At 51.5% G+C, this 20642-nt stretch overlaps 1 protein-coding gene, 1 non-coding gene and 1 pseudogene across 45 annotated transcripts in view; 2 read left to right on the plus strand and 1 right to left on the minus strand.

Annotated features, from left to right (window-relative positions):
* Window positions 1–20642, plus strand: part of FLYWCH1 (FLYWCH-type zinc finger 1) — a 66187-nt gene that overhangs the window by 27609 nt on the left and 17936 nt on the right. For 4 of the 44 annotated variants that reach the window (XR_010152544.1, XM_063797613.1, XM_063797622.1 and 1 more), the window contains exons 1-6: window positions 857–1186; window positions 2037–2281; window positions 2754–2813; window positions 3207–3320; window positions 18466–18863; window positions 19263–19742. Coding sequence is in view for 39 of the 44 variants with exons in the window: in XM_063797613.1 (XP_063653683.1) it covers window positions 18539–18863; window positions 19263–19742 (805 nt within the window). In the remaining 5 variants the exon portion in view is untranslated. Of the gene's footprint in view, window positions 1–846; window positions 1187–2036; window positions 2282–2593; window positions 2814–3206; window positions 3321–4197; window positions 4510–17676; window positions 18062–18465; window positions 18864–19262; window positions 19743–20642 lie in introns of those variants that run through there. The other 40 variants (XR_010152547.1, XM_063797611.1, XM_054668129.2 and 37 more) reach the window with 26 other exon arrangements.
* LOC112205863 (large ribosomal subunit protein uL23-like) lies at window positions 11472–12131 on the minus strand (annotated as a pseudogene).
* Window positions 16514–16586, plus strand: TRNAK-CUU (transfer RNA lysine (anticodon CUU)). The gene has a single exon. It is a non-coding gene; the product is annotated as a tRNA-Lys (tRNA).

A 20642-nucleotide genomic window follows, 5' to 3' on the forward strand; every position in this document is an offset into this window, starting at 1 on the left:
AATATCTTTGTTGCTGGCTTAAAAGAAGACTACTGGCTCTCATAACTGCTTCTACATTCAATGTGTTACATCACACGTCATGCAGACTTTGTAATACTATGTAATATTTCTGCTTTTTTTTTTTTTTTAGATACAGTCTCACTCTGTTGCCCAGGCTGGAGTGCAGTGGCGCCGTCTCAGCTCACTGCAACCTCCGCCTCCCGGGTTCAAGTTATTCTCCTGCCTCAGCCTCCCGAGTAGCTGGGATTACAGGCGCCCACTACCACGCCCGACTAATGTTCGTATTTTTAGTAGAAACGGGGTTTCACCATGTTGGCCACGCTGTTCTCGAACTCCTGACCTCAGGTGATCCACCCGCCTCGGCCTCCCAAAGTGCTGGGATTACAGGCGTGAGCCACCGCGCCCGGCCCAGGTATTTTTTTGTTGTCGTTGGCTTTCTGATGTGAGAAAGAACTGTCCCTTCTCCCCCGTTGACTTATTTCCTTCAGTTTGGACTCGTATCGTAGTCAAGGTTATAATCCGTTGCTATCGCTGTTTATTTGAATCTCACACTGGTTCCGCTCTGGGGTAGGGTCACTGGGGGCGTCAATGACATGCATGAGAATCGCCTTCCCACGGGGTCAGGAAACTGACAGGCCCAAGAGTGCATCTCAGCAAACGCTCCGCTTCCTGCGGGCAGCCTCAGATACTGGGGACCGTCCTGGGGTCTCAATTAAGCGCCCCCTACTCCAGCCCCTTTACGCCAAGAGCGTCCTGTTCAGCTCCCCCATCCTAGCTCCGCCCCTGGACGCCGCCGTCCAATCTCGGGATGGCCCCGCCTTTTCCGTGAGTTACGTCCCCGCCCCCATGCGCTGACAGGCCAGGTCTGCGGCTGGGCGCCGCGCAGGGAAGACCCGGAGCAGCGGATTTACCTAAGGAATGGGCCGCGCGGTCTTGCTGCGCATGCTCTGAAGTAGCGCCCCTGAGCGTTCCGCAAGGCCGGCTCCCCGGCGGGGTCGCGCGCGTGGTCACGGTGTTCGGTCACGGGGCTCGCTCCCGAGGGGCAGGTCGGGGCTGGGAGCTGGCGCCGGGGTCCGGGTGGCGGCGGCGTCCTGGGCCGCGAGGTCGACGCCCGCTGCTGCAGCGGCAGAGGCTGAAGGATCCGCCGCGGCGCTGTCGCCGGAGAGGGAGGGCCCCGCTGTCGTCGGTGAGGACAGGCCCCTGCGGGCGGGGAAAGTCCCGCGTCCCCGGCGTGGACGCGCCCCCAGCCCGGCTCTCCCGGGGGTCCCGAGGGTTGCGGGTGCTGGGGAGGGGTCTGCGTCCCGGCGCTCAGGCCGCCTCCTGTGGGGTCTCCCGCGATTCCCTCCTTGCTCTTCGCCCCTCTATCCCCACCCCCCCGTCCCCTGGCCTAAGCCCGACACCCCCACATCAAGGATCCCCGCACTCGTCCGCCGTTTCCTGGCGGTGTCTGCCCCGCCCAGCGCTGCCTTCCTGGACCCGCAGCATCAGCCCCGTCCCACGGTTGCAGCTCGGGCGGTCCCAGTGACCTTGCACTTTTGCGGGTCGGGACGCACCCCGCTCCCGCTTCTGACCCTATAGATCTCCGGTGACGGCTTTCGAACTTTGTTGACCCACAGCCGACACTGAGAAATGCCTTTTACGCGTGTACTCTGTGCCTGTGGGTCTGGATGACTGAAGCACCAGTTTAAAGGGAGACGCTTGTTTAAGCTCACATGACGCAGCTGGATCTGTTCGGATTAAATTCCGTTCCATTCTCTTCCACCCCGTTCCAAAAGGCTGCTGCTAACCCATGGAGCCTGCACATAACGGGTCTGACGTAGTTGAAACCCTCGCTCTAAACCCTGCCTGTTGTTCCTTTATTCCTTGTACTGGAAGCTGAACTCCCATAGTCAGATAATCATGTGCAAACTCCAATTCCAACGATATGGCTTATTTTTATTTTCATATTTCTGCTTTCCAGGGCCAATATGATTTCCAGGGCTTGATCTAGATTTTCTCGTGTGATTATATCATGTTTCTCTTGTTCCTTTCCCAAGTGCTACTGGCGGGACGTGTGGAAGGAACAAGGCTGAGGTTGGGGCTAGATTGCGGAGTGTTTATGACGCCCAGCTGATGATGCACTAAGGCTGGAGATGGAGATGATTTAATTGGGGAGAGACATGCTGAAAGTTAAGCCTTAGGAAGAGTGACCTGTCAGCACCCTATGTGGAGAATTGGAGTGGCTGCTTGCCAAAGCTGGCAAGATCGTTCCGAGGCTTTGGCTTGGGCTAAAGAGGTCGTGGTAAGGGATGATGTCCTGAGTTGGTGGGAGTGGGAAGGAGAGGGAAGATGGGTATATCAGGCATAAAGGGAGAGATTTGAGGATGCATTAGGCTGTGGGAAGGAGTAAATAAACTTATATTACGATGGAGGGTGACTGGGGAATACCGGGCTGGGAGGGGGGGGTCTCATTGGCCAAGCTCTCCCTTTCTGTGCGCTCTAATTTCTAAGTTGCTTTGGAGCTGTGGCTCTTGGGCAATTCTGCACCCCAGGGAACGTTCTGCAGTGTTGGTGGTCACAACGTGTGGTAGGGCATGACAGTGGGATCTGGCAGGTAGAGACCGGGGTTGCTGCTGAACACCCCACGCTGAACAGGACAGCCGCCCACAGCAGAATCATCCGGCCCAAAATGCCAACGGTGCTGAGATTGTGAAGTTCATTTTTAGAGTAAATTTTAATTATCTGGGCATCTCTGCCACCTTCAACCTCTTCAGGAGGAATGTCTGTGTGCACCCACTGAGCCTGTGATGTCACCATAGTGGTTCACGTCTGAGGCAAGTGCACCTCCAATGCTCATGGTTCAGTTGCGGGTAGGTGGGAGGTGGGTAGACACTGGAGTCATCCAGGAGCTTTAAAAAAAAATTTTTTTTAGTAGAAATGGTGGGGGCGGGGGGCAGGTCTCACTATGTTGCCCAGGCTGGTCTCGAACTCCTGGGCTCAATTCTCTCACCTGAGCCTCCCAAACTGCTGAGATGACAGGTGTGAACCACCGTGCCACCGGCCCATTCAGAAGCTTTTTAAACAGAAGGCCTTCCCTCCTCTCGCTCCTATCACTCAGGACCCCTACTGCACCTGGATGCTGAACACCTTGTTCTTGTCTAATGGTCGACAGTTCATGGAATAATTTCACTTGCAGTATTTCATTTGCCACTTTACTTTCTTGACAGGTGAAACCAGCCCAGAGAAGTTACGGGATTTGCCCCCGGGTCTCCTGCCCAGCAAGCCAGGGCCGTGACCCAGGTGTGGGGGATGATGGTGACGCTTCTCACTCACGTGTGAAGGTAATTCTGTGGCTCCATCAGCTGCCGACAGAGCCGCCTGGTTTTCGAGCCTTACTGATTAGAGTTTGGACCCCTTGGTGTCTGAGAGACACCTGACAGTTGCTAACATGTGACCCGTAGGTCTACGCTGAGCCCTTGTGGTCACTAGCAGGACCGCAGTGTCCCAGCAGGCCATCTGGCATTGCACTCAAATTGCTCCGCACCCTCAATTCTGGGAGAAGGGGAGAGAGGACAGGAGAGTGATGCACCATGAACTGAGACTTTGGAGCTTTCCATGCAAATCTGCCGGCCTGTGCTCCATTCACTTAAGAAATCTGTACTGAGTGCAGCCAGGCATGGTGGTTCACGTCTGTAATCCCAGCACTTTGGGAGGCTGAGGTGGGCAGATCACCAGAGGTCAGGAGTTTGAGACCAGCCTGGCTAACATGGTGAAACCCTGTCTCTACTAAAAATACAAAAAATTTAGCTGGGCGTGGTGGCGCACACCTGTAATCCCAGCTACTCAGGAGCCTGAGGAGCAGAATCCTTGAACCTGGTTCAAGGATTCAGCAGAGGTTGCAGTGAGCCAGGATCGAGCCACTGCACTCCAGCCCGGGCGACAGAGTGAGACTCTGTCTCAAAAAAAAAAAAAAAAAAGAAATTTGTACTGAATGAAGATTGAACATTACAAAAGAAACACATTAGGGCCCCTGTATCTACTGTAAAACAATGGGTATCTACTGTTAAAAAAAAAATGCACTTAAACTAGAGTAACAAAAGTTTCTCATTTTTATTAAATGAGATATTTATTAAATTTATTAAATAATATAAATGTATTAAAATATACTCATTTTTATTACATGCACTGAAATTTTTTTTTTTTTTTTCCCTGAGACAGTCTCATTTTGTTGCCTAGGCTGGAGTGCATTGGTGTGATCTTGGCTCACTGCAACTTCCATCTCCCCGGTAGGTTCCGTCAGTTCTGCCTCAGCCTCCTGAGCAGCTGGGATTACAAGCATGCACCACGCCCGACTAATTTTTTTGTATTTTTAGTAGAGACAGGGTTTTACCGTGTTGGCCAGGCGGCAAACTGGGATTACAGGCCTGTGCTACCAAGCCCAGCTAATTGTTGTATTTTTAGTAGAGACAGGGTTTCACCATGTTGGCCAGGCCGGTCTCAAACTCCTGAGCTCCACCTTACTGGCTAACGGTAAGTAAAATCTTTAACATGTGTTTGCTTTATATGAGTATAAAAGAATTGTATTTCGTTTGTTTTGGTCTAGGGCACTGTTTTTGAAACTGCTTAGTCATTGGTCCTAAAATCATTAGGTTCCAGTCAGCAATTTTTAAAATTACATGGGCTGGTCGCAGTGGTTCACGCCTGTAATCCCAGCACTTTGAGAGGCCAAGGTGGGCGGATCACGGGAGGCAGAGGCACCAGAATGGCTTGAGCCTGGGAATCGGAGGTTGCAGTGAGCTGAGATCTAGCCACTGCTCCCCAACCTGGGAGACAGAGCAAGACTCTGTGTCGAGAGAAAAAAAAAAAGAGAGAGAATCCAAAGAAGAATCTAGAAGATTCTAGATCAGGAATATTGAAATGAATGTGCAAATGGAGGCAAAACTGGCCTCTTCTACAGTGGCCAAGGAAACATATTTTTGATTATAAGGCTGATTTCATCATATTTGGCCTGATTATGTAGTGCAGCAATAGTACTGATTCACCAGATAAGCCTACCTGAGTTTGTCTGCCTGGAAGTCTCCATAAGGAAACTTAGACTTTTTAAAGTCTGTTGTTTCGGCCAGGTGCCGTGGCTCACACCTGTAATCCCAGCATTTTGGGAGGCAAAGACGGGCTGATCACTTGAGGTCAGAAGTTCGAGACCAGCCTGGCCAACATGATGAAACCTCATCTCTACTAAAAACAAAAGTTAGCTGGGCGTGTTGGTGCGCGCCTGTAATCCTAGCTACTCAGGAAGCTGAGTCAGGATAATTAACCTAGGAGGCAGAAGTTGCAGTGAGCTGAGATCATGCCACTGTACTCCAGCCTGGGCAACAGAGTGGGACTCCATCTCAAAACAAAAATACAGGCCAGGTGTGGTGGCTCATGCCTGTAATCCCAGCACTTTGGGAGGCTGAGGCAGGCGGATCACGAAGTCAGGAGATAGAGACCATCCTGGCTAACGTGGTGAAACCCCGTCTCTACTAACAAAATACAAAAAATTATCCAGGCCTGGTGGCAGGTGCCTGTAGTCTCAGCTACTCGGGAGGCTGAGGCCGGAGAATGGCGTGAACCCAGGAGACAGAGCTTGCAGAGAGCCGAGATCGCACCACTGCACTCCAGCCTGGGTAACAGAGAGAGACTCCATCTCAAAAAAACAAAACAAAAAACAAAAAAAAGAAAAAAGAAATTAAAAAATGCGTTGTTTGATATCCTGAGACACAGAAGGCAAGTCCAGGATGTCTTCTCCATCAGATTTTACCTGTAGTACTTAAAATTTGGGCAAATTCCTCTCTTCTTGAGGTTCCCCAAAATACCCCTAAGGTTCCTGAAACTTGTTAAATTGCTAATACTTTCAAAAACGAGGAAATCGGCCGGGCATGGTGGCTCACTCCTGTAATCCCAGCTCTTTGGGAGGCCGAGGGGGGTGGATCATGAGGTCAGGAGTTCGAGATCAGCCTGGACAACATGGTGAAACCCCATCTCTAGTAAAAAAAAAAATAATAATAACAAAAATTAGCCAGGCGTGGTAGCGCACACCTGTAATCCCAGCTAGTTGGGAGGCTGAGGCAGGAGAATCGCTTGAAACCAGAAGGCAGAAGTTGCAGTGAGCCGAGATCATGCCACTGCACTCCAGCCTGGGTGAAAGAGCGAAACTCTGTCTCAAAAATAAAAAAAAGTAAAAAAAATTTTTAAAAAGCCATGACTTTCCCAATAATACAAAGTAAGCTTGTTAATAATTTTTTTTTTTTTTTGAGATGGAGTTTTGCTCTTGTCACCCAGGCTGGAGTGCAATGGTGGGATCTCTGCTCACTGCAACTTCCACCTCCCGGGTACAAGCGATTCTCCTGCCTCAGCCTCCCGAGTAGCTGGGATTACAGGCGCCCACCACGACGCCCGGCTAATTTTGTATTTTTAGTAGAGACGGGGTTTTGCCATGTTGGTCAGGCTGGTTTCGAACTCCTGACCTCAGGTGATCCGCCCATCTCAGCCTCCCAAAGTGCTGGGATTACAGGTGTGAGCCACCACGCCCGGCCGTTAATGATTTTATGTGACATTAATGAGGAAACCTGTATGATATTAAAGAGTAACTGAGATGATGTAGATAAAATACTTGAGGTATTTTAGTGCCCAGCACAAAGCAAACCTCAGGTGTTGCTTAGGTTCGTCGCTTAGCTGCAGTCTTCTGTTTCCCAAGGGCATCTATTCTAGTGTTTGTCAAAGTCTAGTTCACAGTCTATCAGTATCAGGAGGATTTGTGAAAAATCTAGATTCTTGTTCCTCCCTCTTCCTTTGGCCTCCCTCTTCCCCTCCCCCGATCCTCTCTCCACCCCCCAAAATCTGGAGTCTTTTCTTCCCCCCCGAGATGGAGTCTCACTGTTGCCCAGGCTGGAGTACAGTGGCACGATCTTGGCTCACTGTGCAACCTCCACTTCCTGGGTTCAAGCAATTCTCCCTGCCTCAGCCTCCTGAGTAGCTGGGATTACAGGCGCCCGCCACCATGCCCAGGTAATTTTTGTATTTTTTAGAAGAGATGGGGTTTTGCCATGTTGGCCGGGCTTGTCTTGAACTCCTGATCTCAAGTGATCCACCCACCTCGGCCTCCCAAAGTGCTGGAATTAGAGGTGTGTGCCACCGTGCCTGGCCTTGGATTCCTTTTTTTTTTTTTTTTTTTTGAGACAGAGTCTAGCTCTGTCGCCCAGGCTGGAGTGCAGTGGGGCAATCTCGGCTCACTGCAAGCTCCACCTCCCAGGCTCACACCATTCTCCTGCCTCAGCCTCCCGAGTAGCTGGGACTACAGGCGGCCGCCACCGCGCCAGGCTTTTTTTTTTGAGAGGGAGTTTTGCTCTTGTTGCCCAGGCTGGAGTGCAATGGCAGGATCTTGGCTCACTGCAACCTCCACCTCCCGGTTTCGAGTGATTCTTCTGCCTCAGCCTCCTGAATAGCTGGGATTATAGGCATGCACCACCATGACCATCTAATTTTTGTATTTTCAGTAGAGACGGGGTTTCTCCATTTTAGTCAGGCTGGTCTCAAACTCCCGACCTCAGGTGATCCGCCTGCCTCGGCCTCCCAAAGTGCTGGGATTAGAGGCGTGAGCCACCGTGCCTGGCCTTAAATGTTTTTAAGTTATAAACATGTAAAATAAAATTCGCCAATGAATAACAAATATGACCAGAATAGAAAGGAAACAGTAGGAAAGACCAGTGGATTGAGGGCTAGAACGTAGTGTCTTGTCCAAGTAATATTTTGGTCTTTTTTGGAAACAAAAACTTGTTTAGAGAGATAGTCTTTACTGAATTTGTTAATTGGATTTTGCTTTCTTTTTTTTTCTTTTTTGAGGCAGAGTCTCCCTCTTTTGCCCAGGCTGGAGTGCAGTGGCATGATCTCGGCTCACTGCAACCTCCAAAGCAATTTTTCTGCCTCCACCTCCCAAGTAGCTGGGATTACAGGTGCTCACCACCACTCCTGATTAATCTTTTGTGTTTTAGTAGATGTTATCCAGGGTGGTCTCGATCTGACGTTGTGATCCACCCACCTCAGCCTCCCAAAGTGCTGGGATTACAGGCATGAGCCACCACACCCAGCCGCTCTCTGATATATGCGTGTATATTTATTCATTTGTTTTAATTTTTTGTTTCTTTTTTTTTTTTTTTGAGACGGAGTCTTGCTCTGTCTCCCAGGCTGGAGTACAGTGGTATGGTCTCGGCTCACTGCAACCTCTGCCCCCTGGGTTCAAGCGATTCTCCTGCCTCAGCCTCCCGAGTAGCTGGGATTACAGGCATGCGCCACCACACCCAGCTAATTTTTGTATTTTTAGTAGAGACGGGGTTTCACCATGTTTGCCAGGATGGTTTCGATCTCTTGACCTCGTGATCCGCCTGCCTTGGCCTGCCGAAGTGCTGGGATTACAGGCGTGAGCCACCGCGCCCGGCCTATTTTTTGTTTTTTGAAATGGGGTCTTGTGATGTTGCCCAGATTGGCTTCAAACTCCTGGGCTCAAGCCATTTTCCTGCCACAACCTCCCAAGTGGCTGGGACTACACATACGCACCACCATGCCCAGCTCTAAGTACTACTTTTTGTAAATATAACATTTTGGAAATCCTCTTGAATTTTTTTTCCAACTTGGAAAAATTTCCAAATTCTTGTTTGAAAACATTGCCACCCGTGTAATTTTACCAAGGCAATAGGAACATTTCAGGAGCAACACCACCATCTTGTGGCCATATGGAGTATTGCTGCTGAGGATTTAAATTTGCGCTTCCCCCGTCACGGGTGGTCCTGCCTTATGTAATGGTCCTTTGGAAAGACTCCAGGTGGCCTCTGGTGGGGGCTTCCTGCTCTCGAGAGGGATACAGTAGCAGACATGATTGAACGCAGTGTGTGCTACAGAAAAGCAAGCGCCTTAAAGGCATTAGTTCAACAATGGAAGTAGTTGTGCATTTGAGTGGCAGGATTAGGGGTCATTTTAGTATTATAGTCTTAACATTCTGAAATAGTTTCTATATATTTTTAGAATATGATATTAGAACTTAGAAAATTTCACAACATATAATGCATGCCACCCCTTCTCTGATGAGTAAACCAAACCCAAGAACAAGAAGCTTCTGATGTTTAGTAGAGCACCTGTAATCCCAGCACTTCAGGAGGCGGGTAGGTAACTAGAGGCCAGGAGTTCGAGACCAGCCTGGCCAAAATGGTGAAACTCCATCTCTACTAAAAATACAAAACAAAATTTAGCCATGTGTGGTTTCGGGTGCCTATAATCCCAGCTACTCAGGAGGCTGAGGCCTGAGAATCGCTTGACCCAGGAGGCGGAGGTTGCAGTGAGCTAAGATCACGCCATTGCACTCCAGCCTGGGTGGCAGTGAGACTCTGTCTTAAAAAAAACAAAAAAAAACACTTTTTCACCAAGAGACCCTTGGAATCTGAGTCATTCTGACCATTGTTTGTTTGGTTTTGTTTTTTTGTTTTTTTGAGATGGAGTTTTGCTCTTGTTGCCCAGGCTGGAGTGCAATAGCGTGAGCTTCTGCCTCAGCCTCGCGAGTAGCTGGGATTGCAGGCATATGGCACCATGCCCAGCTATTTTTGTATTTTTAGTGGAGACGGGGTTTCTCCATGTTGGTCGGGCTCGTCTCAAACTCCCCACCTCAGGTGATCTGCCCGCCTTGGCCTCCCAAAGTGCTAGGATTACAGGTGTGAGCCACAGCGCCTGGCTTTTTTTTTTTTTTTTTTTTTTTTGAGACAGTCTCACTCTGTCGCCCAGGCTGGAGTGCAGTGGCGCGATCTCAGCTCACTACAACCTCTGCCTCCCGGGTTCAAGCGATTCTTCTGCCTCAGCCTTCCGAGTAGCTGGGACTACAGGCTCCTGCCACCACGCCCAGCTAATTTTTTGTGTTTTTAGTAGAGACAGGGTTTCACTGTGTTAGCCCGGATGGTCTTGATCTGCTGACGTCGTGATCCGCCCGCCTCGGCCTCCCAAAGTGCTGGGATTACAGGCGTGAGCCACCGTGCCCAGACAGGGATTGTTTTTCAGTAACTTTCCTGAGATATAGTTTACATAATACCATATGATTTCTCCATCTAAAGTCTACAATTCATTGCTTTTAATATATTCAGAAAGCTGTCCAAGTATCACCACCATCAATTTTAGGACTTTTTTTTTTTTTTTGCTTCTAAAGCCAGAGGGAGGATGGTTGCTCCCTTTCTCTGGACAGGGAAGCGGGTGAGAAGAGCTTATAGAGGCATCCATCCGGTGCTTGGGAGGCTGAGATGGGAGGATCGCTTGATCCCAGGAGTTCAAAACCAACCTGGAAATATAGCAAGACCCTGTCATTACCAAAATATTTTTTTTTAATTTAATTAAAAAACCAGGCTGGGCAACCTGGCAAAACCCCGTCTCTACAAAGAATACAGAAATTAGCCGGGCATGGTAGTGTGCGCCTGTGGTCCCAGCTACTCTGGAGGCTGAGGTGGGAAGATGGCTTGAGCCTTGGAGGCAGAGGCTGTAGCGATCACGCCACCACACTCCGGTTTAGGCTGTAGTGAAATCCTGCCACTAAAATAAAAAATAAAAGCTATTCATTCTGGCTGGGCGTGGTGGCTCACACCTGTAATCCCAGCACTTTGGGAGGCCAAGACAGGCAGATCATGAGGTCAGAAGTTCGAGACCATCCTGGCCAATATGGTGAAACCCCATCTCTACTAAAAAATACAAATATTTGCTGGGTGTGGTGGCGCGCGCCTGTAGTCCCAGATACTCAGGAGGCTGAGGCGGGAGAATCACTTGAACCCGGGAGGCAGAGGTTGCAATGAACTGAGGTCGTGCCACTGCACTCCTGCCTGGGCAACTGGGTGACAGAGTTAAAAAAAAAAAAATCCATCTTAAATGGGTACATTTTGAATCAGATAAAAATCATATTCTGAATCGTGGCGGGATAACTTTAGTTACTAGAAAATCTACCTTGTAGGGAGAAGCTTATTCACTGATAATGTTAGGGAAATGGGGCGTTTTGTGTATAGTTTGTTACAGATGGCTCGTGTGTGTGTGCGTGTGGTTAAATACACATGACGTAAAATTGTCGTGTAAATATTGGTCATTCATGTAAATTGCATCCTACAACCTTGGTCTTTGTGAGCAGCTGCTCTCCCTGAGCCTCCATGTTGAAGTGTCCAGGTCAGCGGTTCACATTCATTGTTCATCCGTCACCACCGTCCATCTCCATAACCTTTTCATCTTCCCCAACGGCTGCTCTGTGCCCGTGAAACACTCGCTCCTCATCCTCCAGCCCCTGGCACCCCCATTCTACTTTCTGTCCCCATAAGTTTGACTGCCCTGGGGACCTCATACAAGTGGAATCAGATAGTGTTTGTCCCCTTGTGCCTGGCATGTCGTATGTTGCAGATTTTTTTATGGTGAAAAGATATACATATATTTAGAATTAGCCAGCCGGACTCGGTTTACATGATCTCCATTTTGTTGGCAACACCCAAAGCATCGTGATCAGGAGCTGGTGGAACATGTGCCTTCTTCTCTCCATCGGGCCCAATCAGGGTATTGACCTGGGCCACATCACAGCCTGTTTGATCTGGTGCTTGTTGGCTTTAACATCCACAGTGAACACAAGTGTGTTGTCTTCTGTCTTCTTCATGGCAGACTCAGTGGTCAGTGGAAAATTGATGATCGCATAGTGGTCAAGCTTGTTTCTCCTGGGGGCGCTCTTCCGAGGATATTTGAGCTGCCTCCGGAGTCGCAGTGTCTTGGGCTGCCAGAAGGCGGGTGACGCGCGGATCTTTTTCTGGGGGGGGGGCTGTTGTGCGGATCTTTTTTTTTTTTTTTTTTTTGTGGCTGTTGTGCGGATCTATTTTTTTTATAGTTTTTTTGTGTGTGTGTGGCTGTTGTGAGGTTCTTTTTTTGTGTGGCTGTGGACGCCTTTCAACACTGCCTTCGTGGCCTTTAAAGCCTTTGCTTTGGCTTCAGCTTTACAAGGAGCAGGAGCTCCCTTCTTCGCTTTCGGCGCCATCTTGTGAAGAGGCTGTTTATGTTTATTTTTATTTTTGAGATGGAGTCTCGCTCTGTCGCCCAGGCTGGAGTGCAGTGGTGCAATCTCTGCACACTGCAACCTCCGCCTTCTGGTTCAAGCGATTCTCCTGCCTCAGCCTCTCGAGTAGTTGGGATTAGAGGTGTCCGCCACCACGCCCGGCTAATTTTTGTATTTTTAGTAGAGACGGGCTTACCTATGTTGGCCAGGCTGGTCTCGAACTCCTGACCTCAGGTGATCCGCCCGCCTCGGCCTCCCAAAGTGCTGGGATGACAGGCGTGAGCCACAGCGCCCGGGCAGTGCAGATGTTTTAAAATGCGTAATTCTCCTTTGCTGTCCCTTCTACTTCATATTTTTGTTTCCCTCGTTACAAGCCGTTTGTATGCACCCATCTGGGGGATGTGGTGTTTGTGTAGCGCAGCATATGGCACTCTGGAGCTCACACATAGTTTTATGTCAGATATTTCATAACCGTTTGCATTATTCCATCTATTAAAAAGCCAGAATCGGCCCGGCGTAGTGGCTCACACCTATAATCCCCGCACTTTGGAAGGCTGAGGCGGGTGGATCACTTGAGGTCACGAGTTCGAGACCAGCCTGACCAACATGGTGAAACCCCATCTCTACCAAAAAATACAAAAATTAGCCAGGCATGTTGGCGGGCACCTGTAATCGCAGCTACTTGGGAGTCTAAGGCAGGAGAATAGCTTGAAACTCAGGAGGTGGAGGTTGCAGTGAGCTGAGATCGTGCCACTGCACTTAGCCTGGGCAACAGAGAGACCCTGTCTCAAAAAGGTAAAAAGCTGGCCGGCACGGTGACTCATGCCTGTAATCCCAGTACTTTGGGAGGCCGAGGCAGGCGGATCACGAGGTCAGGAGATCAAGACCATCCTGGCTAACACGGTGAAACCCCGTCTCTACTAAAAATACAAAAAATTAGCCGGGCGTGGTGGCGGGCGCCTGTAGTCCCAGCTCCTCGGGAGGCTGAGGCAGGAGAATGGCGTAAACACGGGAGGCGGAGCTTGCAGTGAGCCGAGATCCGAGCACTGCACTTTAGCCTGGGTGACAGAGCGAGACTCCATCTCAAAAAAAAAAAAAAAGTAAAAAGCCAGAACCCACTGGAGTCACTTACTTGCCGAGCGTATCAGCTGTTGTTGTGTAGCATACGACCCACGATCTTACTGGCTTAAAATAATAGGAGTGCCCCAGTGATCAGGGTTCTGTGGGGTCCCCAGGCTCCTTCATGTCTGCAGGCATCTAAGAGACTGCTGGGCTGGAGGGTACAAGGTGGTTTCCCTGAATGTGGCAGTGCTCTGCACATGGCCTCTCCTACAGCTGCCTTCCCTGCAGACTCAGGGCCCTGGCCCGTGAGGCGTGGGAACGTGTACCCTGTGCTCCTGCCACGCTGTTGGTCACGCAGCCCCCCCAGGCTAGTCAAGGTTCAGGCAGGTGGAGACAAAGCCCGGTTGCTGAGGGGCCTGTGGACTTTAACGGGCGGAGTGGTGGTGGGTCAGCATCTACCATCCAAGAGCCTAAACGGGCAAGGGTTGGAACGGGTCCTCAGCCTTCCACAAGCCGGCGGTCAGGGCCTTTTCTTGTATTGGAACTTTTTCCAGATCTGTTGAAGCACATGTGTCTTGGAAGCCCTTTAAACAGAAGTGGGAAGTGGTCGCCAGAGGACTGCGCTCTCTCCTGTCACTTCCTGTGACTCGGGTACAGCTCCATGGGAATGTGGGGCTTTCCTTGTCAGGCCAAGCTTGACGCAGTCCCCACCTTCACTCTGGCGGCCTGGGACAGGCCCCTGCCCGCCTGCACTCCCATGGCGCAGCTGTGTCCTGCAGGACCAGCTGGCGGGGTGAACAGTGTGCCAGTCACTGTGCCAGCCTGCATAGTCTGGGAGGCCTCTGTCAGGAGCAACCTGGCATCCCCATGCCTCGTCCTGGCTGGGAGGGAGGCCGGGAATCACGGCAGTTCTCAGGGAGGTGACTGACCTCCCCAGGAACAAAGGGGACTTTCTCCAGAGGGCGGGGGTCTCGCGGGACCTGGGCTGGGGGGACCTGGGGAGGGTGCAGGGTCAGGGAACTGCCACGTCCATCGTCCATCCATTCCCATACATCCCCGTTCATCCTGTCCTGCCTCGTCCTGCCCTCACCCTCATCCTCATCCTTCCGGGTTTAGCCTCACCCGGTCCCACCTGGTCCCACCCAGTCCCATTCAGTCCCACTCAGTCCCACTCATCCCCATTCATCCCTGGAGCTCAGAGCGAGGGAGCGGGAGGGGCGGGCTGCCGGTAGAAGGACTTGTGCCCAGGCCAATCAGCGCGCGCGGGGTAGGGGGAGTTGCGGGGGGAGGGGGGTACGGGGCGTCCCGCCGTAACGTTTTCCTGCCTGGAGCCGCTCTGCTCGGGAGGCGCCTGCGAAGTCAGCTGGGGTTGCCCCTGCACCTGGTGTCACCCTGTGGGGCGGCATGAGTAGGCCCAGAAGGACGGCATGGAGGAACAGGCTGGGCCGGGGCTGGGGGAGGTGTGGTGGGACTGGCCCTCCTGGTACCTGTGATTTCCTGGGGACCGGGCCTTAATGGAGTTAAGGAGCCGCTCCTCTCTGCGTTGTCTCCGGAGCCGACCAGGCCTTCGGGAGTGGAATGTGGGGCCCCAGGCCAGGGAACTTTGGATCAAAGTGGGAGACCAGTGGGAACTGGAGCTGCAGCATGTGAGGTGGGGGTGAGGACGCTAAAAATGTCAGGGACTGCAGTCTCGATTCCAGGCTGAGAGGTGGGAAAGACCCCACCATCTGCCCACACTCAGTTGCCCCAAAAAAGCCCCACCCCACACCATGACTGCCACTGACTGCCCCCAGGTCCCTGCCCCGGCCCTGCCCAGTTCCCCATTATCTGCCCTTTCTGCCTCTCCAGGCTGGAACCCGTGGTGACCACGGGATTGAGTTAGAGCCTGTACAGAAAATCTAATTATGCTATTTCAAACAATAGAACAATTCTGCCCATGGTTTCCAGAACAAGGAACTTTAGATCTAAAGGATTGGGAAAAAATTGGCAAAGAATTAAAACAAGCAAATAGGGAAGGTAAAATCATCCCACTTACAGTATGGAATGATTGGGCCATTAATAAAGCAGCTTTAGAACCGTTTCAAACAGGAGAAGATAGCGTTTCAGTTTCTGATGCCCCTGAAAGCTGTGTAATAGATTGTGAAGAAGACGTAGGGACAGAATTCCAGAAAGGAACGGAAAGTTCACATTGTAAATATGTAGCAGAGTCTGTAATCGCTCGGTCAATGCAAAATGTTGACTTAAACAAGTAAGGGTTATTTGCCTCAGGGCCTGGGAAAAAAATTCATGGACCCAGGAACCACCTGCCCGTCTTTTAATTCAATTACACAAGGCTCTAAAGAGCCCTACCCTGACTTTGTGGCAAGATTGCACGGTGCCGCTCCAAAATCTATTACAGATGATAACACCCAAAAGGTTATTGTAGAATTAATGGCCTATGAAAAGACAAATCCAGAATGTCAATTGGCCGTAAAGCCATGTTGACTACAATCAATTACAGGACGTAATATATCCTGAATCATCAAAATTGGGGGGAAAAGCTCCAGAATTACTGGGGCCATCAGAGTCTAAACCACAGTGGCCAACTCCTCCTCCCGTGGTTCAGATACCTGTAACATTACAACCTCAAACGCAGGTTAGACAAGTACAAACCCCAAGAGAATATCAAATAGAAAAGGATAGTCTCTATCTCGGCAATGCCAATCCAGATACAGTATCCACAATATCAGCCAGTAGAAAATAAAACCCAACCGCCGTTAGCTTATCAATACTGGCTGCCAGCCGAGCTTCAGTATTGGCTGCCTCCAGAGGTCCAATACAGACCTCAAGTGGTGTGTCCCGTGCCAAATTGCACGGCATCGTACAAGCAACCCATGGCGGTGGTGTTTAATGCATCGGCACCACAGGGCGCGGCGCTGTGTCCTCAGCCGCCCACTATGAGACTTAATCCAACAGCACCACCTAGTGGACAAGGTAGCACACTGCACGCGGTCATTGATGAAGCTAGAAAACAGGGAGATCTTGAGGCGGGGCAGTTCCTGGTAATTTTACAACCGGTACCGGCCAGGGAAGGGGCTCCAGCAGGAGCACCTGCGGTGGCTAATGCTAGATATGAACGCTTCACCATGAAAATGTTAAAAGACATGAAGGAAGGAGTTAAACAATATGGACCAAACTCACCTTCTATGAGAACATTATTAGATTCCATTGCTCCAGCAGGAGTTGATGTCGTTACAGAATATGTGAAGGCTTGTAATGGGATTGGAGGAGCCATGCATAAAGCTATCCTAATGGCTCAAGCAATGACTGGGGTTGCTTTAGGAGGACAAGTTAGAACATTTGGGGGAAAATGTTATAATTGTGGCCAAATTGGTCATCTAAAAAAGAATTGCCCGGCTAGCTCAGTCAGTAGATCATGAGACTCTTAATCTCAGGGTCGTGGGTTCACGCCCCACACTGGGCGCCAGGTGAAGGAGGCCTGCCCCTCCACACCTATGGGTATTTCTTGTCAGGTGGAGATGAGACTGAGAAAAGAAATAAGACACAGAGACAAAGTATATAGAAAACAGTGGGCCCAGGAGATGGGCACTCAATGTGCGAGGACCCGCACTGGCGCTGGTCTCTGAGTTCCCTCAGTATTTACTGATGACTATTTTTACTATCTGGGCAAGGGGAGTGTGGCAGGGCAACAGGGTGATGGTGGGGAGAAGGTCAGCAGGGAAACATGTGAGCAAAGGAATCTGTATCATGAAGAAGTTCAAGGAACGGTACTGTGTCTGGATGTGCATGTAGGCCAGATTTGTGTTTCACTTCACACAAACATCTCAGTGTAGCAAAGAGTAACACAGCAGTATTGCTGCCAGCGTATCTTGCCTCCAGCCACAGGGTGGTTTTCTCCTATCTCAGAATAGAACGAATGGTCGGCTTTACACCGAGACATGCCATTCCCAGGGACGAGCAGGGGACAGAAACCTTCCTCTTACCTTAACTGCAAAGAGGTTTCCCTCTTTCACTCCTCCTCCTCAGCACAGACCCTTCACAGGTGTCAGGCTGGGGGATGGTAAGGTCTTTCCTTTCCCATGAGGCCATATCTCAGGCTGTCTCAGTCGGGGGAAACCTTGGACAATACCTAGGCTTTCTTGGGCGGAGCTCCCTGTGGCTTTCCACAGTGCATTGTGTCCCTGGTTAATGGCAAATGGCGGTGACTTTTACCAGGCATACTGTCTGCAAACATATTGTTAACAAGGCACATCCTGCACAGCCTTAAATCCATTAAACCTTGATTCAGTACAGCACATGTTTCTGTGAGCACAGGGTTGGGGTTAAAGTTACAGATTAACGGCATCACAAAGCAGACCAATTTTTCTTCGTACAGATCAAAATGGAGTTTCTTATGTCTTCCTTTCCTACATAGACACAGTAACAATCTGATCTCTCTCTCTTTTCCCCACACAAAAAGCCCCACCCTACACCATGACTGCCACTGACTGCCCCCAGGCCCCCACCCCAGCCCTGTGCTGGTTCCCCATTATCTGACCTTTCTGCCTCTCCAGGCTGGAACCCGTGGTGACCTCAGAATTCTCCACACACCACCACAGCCCCGTCCCCGACCAGCCGAGGCAGCAACAGCAACAGCTCCGGCACAAGGTGGCTGCCACTGTGGGGCCCTGGTATCTCCTGAAGTGGGGGTGGCCTGGGGCCTCCAGGCTAGGATAGGGACTGGGCCTGCCTGAGCCCAGAAAGGGCTTTCTGCCTCCCAGGCCGTGATGTGGTGCTGTCCTCTGGAAAGGGCTCTGCGCACCAGGCCCACATGCCTGAGACAGGTGCCTGGCGTCCTGATGAAGCACATGGTTTCCAAAAAGGTCCTGACAAGTCCCTGGGCATCTGAGCAGAAACGGGTCTCAGCTTCCCGCCTCTTCAGCCTCAAGTGTATCACAGGTGTCTGTGCCTCACTATCCTCGTCTATAACTGGGTCAATAAGAATGTTCTGCCGTCATAACGTAGGGACTGGAGGGGGGACTGGAAACGCGGGTGGAAACCCTTCGTCCGTGCTCAGCATGTGGCTGAGCTCTTAATCCATTAGTCACTCTGATGGCCCCTTGTGGAGGGTGTTTATTGTGCACATTTTCCAGATGGGGAAAGTGGGGTTGGATGGGGCTGACGTACCTAAGGATGCCAGGAGAGGAACTGGCAGAGCAGAAGCCTAGTTCCATCAGGCCCCCTGCCAGTCTTGGCCCCAGCGAGCAGTGAGGCAGCTCCATCTGCCCCACCTCCCTCCCAGATCCACGTCTAGAGTCCCCCAAGGGCTTCCACCACTGACAGGATTTTGCTTCCTTCCTTAGGACGGAACCACTGCACTCCAGGTTCCTTGCTGGGTACTGAGCGTGGCCTGAGGGACAGGCCCTGGGTCCCGGGATGCCCCTGCCCGAGCCCAGCGAGCAGGAGGGCGAGAGTGTGAAGGCCGGCCAGGAGCCATCCCCCAAGCCAGGCACGGACGTCATCCCGGCAGCCCCCAGGAAGCCCAGGGAGTTCTCCAAACTGGTCCTGCTCACAGCCTCCAACCAAGATGAGGATGGGGTGGGATCCAAGCCCCAGGAAGTGCACTGCGTCCTGTCCCTGGAGATGGCTGGCCCCGCCACCCTCGCCAGCACCTTGCAGATCCTGCCGGTTGAGGAGCAGGGAGGGGTGGTCCAGCCAGCCCTAGAGATGCCTGAACAGAAGTGCAGCAAGCTGGATGCAGGTGAGGTGTGGCTTCCCGCCCCTGCCCAGCCACCCCGTGGGTTCCAGCGCTCCCAGCAGGCCCTGTACACCCTGCTTCAAGCATAGTGTCTTGTCCTTGCTCCAAGCTGAGCCTCTTGGTCTCTGATCCTGAGCGTGTCCCAGGCTGGTGTGATGATCACAGTCAGGTACCAGGAGCTCATGGGAGTTGCAGTGACGTGCAGAATTCCTTCAGCTCCCTACAAACATCCACTACCACCCCCAAAATAAAAACCAGCCCTGAGAGTCTGGGCTTCTTGCTTGGGAGCAGGAGGAGAAGGCACCTGCCACACTCAGGACCCCCACGCCCTCCCTGGCTCTCTGTGCCTGCGACCTTGAGCTTTGCTCTAGCTTAGCTAACCTAGCCTTCCCCTTCCCCCAGCAGCCCCTCAGTCCCTGGAGTTCCTGAGGACACCATTCGGGGGCCGCCTCCTGGTGCTGGAGTCCTTCCTGTACAAGCAGGAGAAGGCAGTGGGGGACAAGGTGTACTGGAAGTGCCGCCAGCATGCTGAGCTGGGCTGCCGGGGCCGGGCCATCACCCGAGGCCTGCGGGCCACAGTGATGCGGGGCCACTGCCACACGCCCGATGAGCAAGGCCTGGAGGCCCGGCGCCAGAGGGAGAAACTGCCCAGCCTGGCCCTGCCAGAGGGCTTGGGAGAGCCCCAGGGTCCTGAGGGCCCTGAGGGCCCTGGAGGCCGAGTGGAGGAGCCCCTGGAGGGGGTGGGCCCGTGGCAGTGCCCTGAGGAGCCCGAGCCCACTCCTGGGCTGGTGCTGAGCAAGCCGGCCCTGGAGGAGGAGGCGGCACCCCGAGCCCTGTCACTGCTGAGCCTGCCGCCCAAGAAGCGCTCGATCCTGGGGCTGGGTGAGTACAATCCACTCCCCTGCTGCGTCCACTCGGGGCAGGGGACCCGAGGGCCCTTCCTGAGCCCAAATAGAAATGTGGGGTCCCACAGGGTCTTTTAAAATGTACTCAAAGCTAAAATGACTTTTAAAAATATAAATGTGGCCGGGCACAGTAGCTCATGCCTGTAATCCCAGCACTTTGGGAGGCCAAGGCGGACGGATTATGAGGTCAGGAGTTCGAGATCAGCCTGATCAACATGGTGAAACCCTGTCTCTACTAAAAATACAAAACTTAGCCAGGCATGCTGGTGCGCACCTGTAATCCCAGCTACTCAGGAGGCTGAGGCAGGAGAATCGCTTGAACCCAGGAGGCAGAGGTTGCAGTAAGCCCAGATCGCTCCACTGTATTCCAGCCTGGTGACAGAGCGAGACTCCATCTCAAAAAAAAAAAAAAAAAAACAATTTTATATATACATACGTGTGTGTGTATATATATATACGTGTGTATATATGTATACATATATACATACATATATACATACATATATATACACACACACACACATATATATATATATAGTGGCTCACGCCTGTAATCCCAGCACTTTGGGAGGCCAAGGCAGGTGCATCACCTGAGGTCAGGAGTTCGAGACCAGCCTGACCAACATGGTGAAACCCCATCTCTACTAAAAATAAAAAATTAGCTGGGCATGGTGGCAGATGCCTGTAATCCCAGCTATTCGGGATGCTGAGGCAAGAGAATCGGTTGGACCCAGGAGGCAGAGGTTGCAGTGAGCCAAGATTGCACCATTGCACCATTGCACTCCAGACTGGGCAACAGAGCAAGACTCTGTCTCAGTAAAAAAAAAAAAAAAAATACATAAATGTGGGCTGGGCACAGTGGTCATGCCTATAATCC

Source organism: Pan troglodytes, chromosome 18 (genome assembly GCF_028858775.2).
Source record: "Pan troglodytes isolate AG18354 chromosome 18, NHGRI_mPanTro3-v2.0_pri, whole genome shotgun sequence".
Classification (NCBI taxonomy): domain Eukaryota; kingdom Metazoa; phylum Chordata; class Mammalia; order Primates; family Hominidae; genus Pan; species Pan troglodytes.